Source organism: Podarcis muralis, chromosome 18, assembly GCF_964188315.1.
Source record: "Podarcis muralis chromosome 18, rPodMur119.hap1.1, whole genome shotgun sequence".
Taxonomy (NCBI): Eukaryota; Metazoa; Chordata; class Lepidosauria; order Squamata; family Lacertidae; genus Podarcis; species Podarcis muralis.
The window spans coordinates 13,801,150-13,807,373 of NC_135672.1; the positions used below are offsets into that span (position 1 = coordinate 13,801,150).

The following is a 6,224-nucleotide window of genomic DNA, read 5'->3' on the forward strand; positions in this document are numbered from 1 at the left end:
CCCTGTGTCCCATATCCAGCTGTGGTCCTGTGGACCTCCCCGCCACTGGATCCCTGAATAAAATCCGGAAAACGGAAAGGAGAGCTGGCACCCACCTTGTCCTGGCCAGGCCGTACCCGATGCAAGAGTGCCTCCATGGGGATGGTATCCTCGTCTTCCTCCTCTGGGCACCCACAGGACCCCCCCCCCACAGCCACTGCCCCCCCCAAAACCCATCTGACTGGGAACAAAGGGTCCTCTTTCAGCCGCTTTCCCCGGCTCACGTCAAGCCCAGACAGGGCAGAGAATCGCCCAATTGTCTCCCCAACGCCCATCTCGAAGTGGGTCGCGGGGTGGGGGGCATAGGGCCAGGGGGGTGGGCTCCTTCGACGGGACCCACCAGGGTGTCCCCTCCACACCTGTGGGGTTTTATTTATTGCCGAAAGCAGCTTTGAACCAGCCTGGGGAAATAACTGAGCAAATTGCTCTATCTCTCCCCCCCCCCCCAAACACGCCGCTCCTTGTTTTCCTTCTGGTTCGCTTCTCCTCCTGGCACCCGAACGGGACACAAAAGCTTCATTGTGGGCCGGGATCATCTGGGAAGGGATGACCGGCGGAGGGGGCTTCCCTGTCCTCGGCCCGCCATGACCTTTGGTGACCTGGAGGGCCATTTTCCCACTCGAAATGAAGTTTTTGGGGGCCGTGTGGTGACGGACGGACCCCTCCCAGGGCAAAAAGGCACCCCTTTGAACCAGAGGCCTCTGCTCACTCCATCTGCACATCCCTCCACCCAGGCACATTTTCAGCCAGGAGAACTGCAGAACTCACTGCTGCAGGATGGAGCGATGGCTAAGCTAACCTACATCAGGGGGTTTGGGCTGGGTGTTTGTCAGCATGCGGACGATACCCAACTCTGCCTCTCTTTCCAGTCGGAACCAGTGAAGCTCCTGTGAGAGTGGCAGTTGGAGGATGGATGGCAGCTAACAGATTGAGGCTGAATCCTGACAAGACAGAAGGACTGTTTTGGGGGGACAGGAGGCAGGCAGGTGTGGAGGATTCCCTGGTCCTGAATGGGGTAACTGGGCCCCTGAAGGACCAGGTGCGCAGCCTGGGAGTCATTCTGGACTCACCGCTGTCCATGGAGGCGCAGGTCAAATCTGTGTCCAGGGCGGCTCTCTACCACCTTCATTTGGTATGAGGGATACCAGACCCTCCCTGCCTGCAGACTGTCTGGCCAGAGTGGCTCATGCCTACTGCCATGCGCTCTATGTGGGGCTTCCTTGGAAGGTGACCCAGAAACTACAATTAATCCAGAATGTGGCAGCTGGAGGGCTTGGTGGAATATTTGCGGGCGCCTTGCAAGTGCCGACAAGTGTCTCTAGCCAAATGCGGACCCCTAAACATCTCCACTTGGCCCTCGGGGACATTTGGGGGGCCGCAAGTACCTCTGCCAGGCTGAGCTCTCGCAATGCCTCTAGGATGGTGTAGAAACCAGCTTCTTGTACATGAGGGTAACATTCGCATTGGGTGCTCTGCCCCAGCTTGCGGTCCCATTGATACAAGAGTGGCAGATGAAGATGATTGAATATGCAGAATTGGCAGAGTGGACCAGGAAAATCCGAAACCAGTATTCCAAAAAGACTGAAGTAAATTTATACAATACCCGAAGGAAAATGGCAAGCAATTAACAACACTAGCAGGACTTAAGAAGGCTTGTAATGTTGTTGATATATACCTTTTTACATATTTGTTTTAAAATTTGACAATAGAAATGGATTTAATGCAAATTGGGGGGGGGGGTATAGATGCTATGATATAGAAAAGAATTAAGGTAAGGTTGGAGGGAGGGCGGTCGACGGCTCATTTGAGCAAATGCCATCGTGGAAAAAGATGAATGTCCTTTAACAATATAAAATGGAAACTCAATCAATAGGATATTAAAAAATAAATGCAAAAAGAGAAAGGTCCCCCCCACCCACTCGAAGGCGACCGAAGCGCGGGGCCTTATCGCAGCGTCCCCTTACCAGAGCGGGTGCGCCACCGTGAAGCGCCGCTGTAGCCGCATGCTGGGGTTGGCCATTGCCTTCCGGAAGAGGACGGGCGAGTTGTGGGGCGAGGGGGCTGGGGAGCCCCTGGGGGAGCCTTGTGCCTTGGAGGAGGGCAGCATCATTCCCTCTGACCGGCAAATTCAGACGACTCGGGCAATGGGGAGTGTTGCCAGCTGACTCAGATGCCCTTGGCGCCGCACAAGACTCGAACCCAGGCCTCGCCAAGGAAGAGTCCCCTCCACTCGGAAGCCCCTGGGGGATCGGTCTTCTTTCCACAGAGTTTCCAGAGGGGGCACTTCGCGAAGCCCAGATCCCGGACGCCGGAGGGCCGGGGAGGAAGAAGGGGGTCTGCCATCCCGGCACGAAGGGAGGGCCCCGAGTGCGAAGCACGCCTCTGCTCCGTCCCGTCCCAGGAATCCTTTTGCCGAGAGGCCAACCCCCAGCTGGGAAGCTAAACAAACGCCTTGGCCGGGCTCCAAGTGCCGAGTGCAAGTGCCAAGTTTCCCTCATCGCTGTCTCCGTCAGGACTGGAAAGGGGGGTGCAACCAGCCCGGCCCCTGAGCCCACCTCTGAATGGGGCAGGCTTGCAGCCGGCAGTCCAGAAAAACCCATTTTATTAAAAATATAGAAGCCCCTGTGTCCGGGTGACACAATCCGGCCTTGGCACCGGTCACAGTAAACACGGCAAGAAGCGACAGGCCTGGCTCCTAAAATTTGGCCAAGCCTGCCCTGTCATCGCGGTGCCCTTGGAGGGTCCGATTACGCTGGCAGTCAGGATCGCTCCCAAAAAAGGAGGGAGGGAAAAACACACCCCGGCAAATGCAAACAGTTGCCGTGACCTTTTGCTTCTGCTCTTCCCAAATATCTGCCGCTCGCTCGTCATTGTCATCCGTTGAGAGACGGACGGTGGGAAAACACAAGCACAACTTCCTGGTGGCTTTTGCCAGGCTGCGTTTGGGGTTTGTGTTTTTAATGAGAAATGCATTGGAAAGCAACAAGAAACAGCATTGCTTGATGTAGAACACAGAATACAACTGGGTTGTGGTTTTTAAAAAATAGGATCATTTGGGTGTTAAAATCAGGAACGGAGAGGGGCAGTTAAATGACCCCCCCAAAAAAATCCCAAGTCCCCTATAGAGTCCATAAGTGAGTTCCCTATTGGTAGGAGGGAACAACAGAGGCCAAGCAGACGACACAAAAGGAAAGAGGGATGAGGAGGGAAGAGAGAACCAAGCAAGCTCAGGCTCCAACTCTTCCACTTGTAGTTTCTGCAACCAAATATTTGGTTATGCAATGCGAGAAACACGAGGCTGGACTAGGCGGATCTTTCCTATGAGTTATTTAGGAAATAGAGGACATCTTTGCATGCTCTTGTTATAAGAAAAAAACGCTCCCTTTCCCTGTTGTTGTTTAGTCGTTTAGTCGTGTCCGCCTCTTTGTGACCCCCTGGACCAGAGCTCGCCAGGCCCTCCTGTCTTCCACTGCTTCCCGCAGTTTGGTCAAACTCATGCTGGTAGCTTCGAGAACACTGTCCCACCATCTCGTCCTCTGTCCTCCCCTTCTCCTTGCACCCTCCATCTTTCCCAGCATCAGGGTCTTTTCCAGGGAGCCTTCTCCTGAGGTGGCCAAAGTCTTGGAGCCTCAGCTTCAGGATCTGTCCTTCCAGTGAGCACTCAGGGCTGATTTCTTTAAGAATGGAGAGGTTGAATCTTCTTGCAGTCCATGGGACTCTCAAGAGTCTCCTCCAGCACCAGAATTCAAAAGCATCCATTCTTCGGCAATCAGCCTTCTTGATGGTCCAGCTCTCACTTCCACACATCACTACTGGGAAAACCATGGCTTGAACTAGACGGACCTTTGTTGGCAAGGTGACGTCTCTGCTTTTTAAGATGCTGTCTAGGTTTGTCATTGCTTTTCTCCCAAGGAGCAGGCGTCTTTTAATTTTGTGGCTGCTGTCACTCCCTTTCCCTAATTTTGGCTAATTCAGCATATTCACACAATTTCTTTTGCCACTCTACCTCAGTTGGGATCTGGTCTCCTTTCCAATACTTGACAATTAAGACTCTAGCCGCAGTTGTTGCACTTTTGTTCTTTTTAGGGATGTTTATTGTCCTATAAACATATAATACAGAGTAGAAAAGCCTCTGGTCTTTTAGTGAATATTTCTCTGACTCTGGTCTTTTAGTGAATGTTTCTCTGACTAATATGGGGAGGGGGCAGAAGACCCCCTGTCGAGATGGGTGCTGTTCTGCTGTCACCCCACTGAGCCCCACCAGGGGGCAGCAGCGCAGCGTCCCCAAAATTGGTAAAGAAGAAGATTGGCAAAATAAATTACTGAACTATGCAGGACAAATTAACGAGAAGGGAAAAAAAGAAAGGCAATTGCTCAATGCATATTTTTAAAGCTTTGTGTACAGACTTTTACATTAGTATAACTTTTTAAAGTCACTTGTAAAGATGAAGAAGATTTCAAAATTGGATTGTTAAGTATGTAAGGTTTTATGGACGTGCATAAACAAGTATGTTATAAAGGAACCAAGAGGGGGAGTGGAGGGAAGTCGACCCCCCCAAAAATCAAGGTTTAATCTGTTTTTTGTGACATTTTTCTTTTCTGTTCCCCCCCCCATTGTTATTTTTGGAAAATCAATAAATTGTCATAAAAAAGGGGGGGGGACAAAATTGCAGAATATTGAACCTGGATGAATTTGGGGGGGGGGTTTCAGTCCCCTCGCCCGCCCCCCCCCCCCGCCCCCTGGATGGCAGCCCTGCTTTTGTGATCGATTATGCATTGGAGAACAAAAAGAAACAGCTCCTGGCATTGCTCGATATATAACACAGAATACAACTGGGCTGGGTTTTTTTTAAAGAAATACAATCATGGGAAAATATTAAGCAATGCAGTGCTTTTTTCATTAAAAAAATGTTTAGGGCTACTCTCATTTTCCTACTCATATTGAAATACTGCCCCCTCAATGAGGCCAAACTTAGATTCACAAAATGTTTAGGGGTATGTGTAGCCTTGGGTCCCCCCAGAAAAAAGCACTGGCAATAATGATAATGATAATTTATTTCTACCCCACCCATCTGGCTGGCCTTCCCCAGCCACTCTGGGTTGCTCCCAACAGAATATTAAAAACACGGCAAAACATCAAACATTAAAAACTTTTGTTATAAGAAAAAAACCCCTGCTCCCTTTCCCTTATGGGGTATCCAAGAGCCTATCTAGAGTCCTTAAGTGGGTTCCCTATTGGCAGAAGAAAATAACAGATCAGGCTTACAATCCACTTTGCTTCTCAGTATTCTCTGGTTGGCCTCTGTTATTTTCTCCTACCGATAGAAAACCTACATAAGGACTCTATACAGGCTCTTGGGACCCCTTATGGGATCATAAGGGAAAAGGAGCAGTTTTTTCTTATAACACTTTGCTCAGGAGTAAACGGCTTCTGCCTGCACGCCAAGGGCCCCCTTATGTATGAGCTCCCTCCCAGAAAAGCCGAGCGACACATCTGCTCTGCGGTGGAAATCAAATTAGCCGGCCGAGGAGAGCAGCATGGCAGCCATCGCCACCCCTTCTGGCCCTAATTGGGTTAGCCTCTTGCCTATTAATGCTTGCCGAACGAAGGGACGATCGCTCACACGGCCGATGCCCTGCAAAGTCCCAGAGGGGAATGGCAGGGACTCGGCTGAACCCCCAAAGAAGAGGGAGGCAGTAAGCTGTGAAGGTTGGTACCCCGGCTCTAGATCCCTTGAAGGCAGTGAAGGTCCTGTGTCCGGAGGCGCTTGGAGGATGGAGGGTGGCTAACAGATTGAGGCTGAATCCTGACAAGACAGAAGGACTGTTTTGGGGGGACAGGGGGTGGGCGGATGTGGGGGACTCCCTCGTCCTGAATGGGGTCACTGGGCCCCTGAAGGACCAGGTGCGCAGCCTGGGAGTCATTCTGGACTCACAGCTGTCCATGGAGGCACAGGTCAATTCTGTGTCCAGGGCAGCTGTCTACGAACTCCACCTGGTACGCAGGATGAGACCCTCCCTGCCCGCAGACTGTCTGGCCTGAGTGGGGCATGCTCTGGTTATCTCCTGCTTGGACTACTGCCATGCGCTCTGCATGGGGCTCCCTTGAAGGTGACCTGGAAACTGCAACTAATCCAGAATGCGGCAGCCAGACTGGGGACTGGGAGTGGAGACCACATAACACC

At 51.6% G+C, this 6,224-nt stretch overlaps 1 protein-coding gene across 4 annotated transcripts in view; it reads right to left on the minus strand.

The window, feature by feature from the left end:
- The window catches only part of LOC114588399 (3',5'-cyclic-AMP phosphodiesterase 4C-like), a 51,898-nt gene that overhangs the window by 21,389 nt on the left and 24,285 nt on the right, over positions 1-6,224 (minus strand). The window contains exon 1 of one of the 4 annotated variants that reach the window (XM_028713668.2): positions 2,004-2,701. The exons of the other annotated variants lie outside the window; for them this stretch is intronic. Coding sequence (XP_028569501.2) covers positions 2,004-2,149 — 146 coding nt within the window. The 5' untranslated portion in view covers positions 2,150-2,701. Of the gene's footprint in view, positions 1-2,003; positions 2,702-6,224 lie in introns of those variants that run through there. 4 annotated transcript variants of the gene reach the window in all.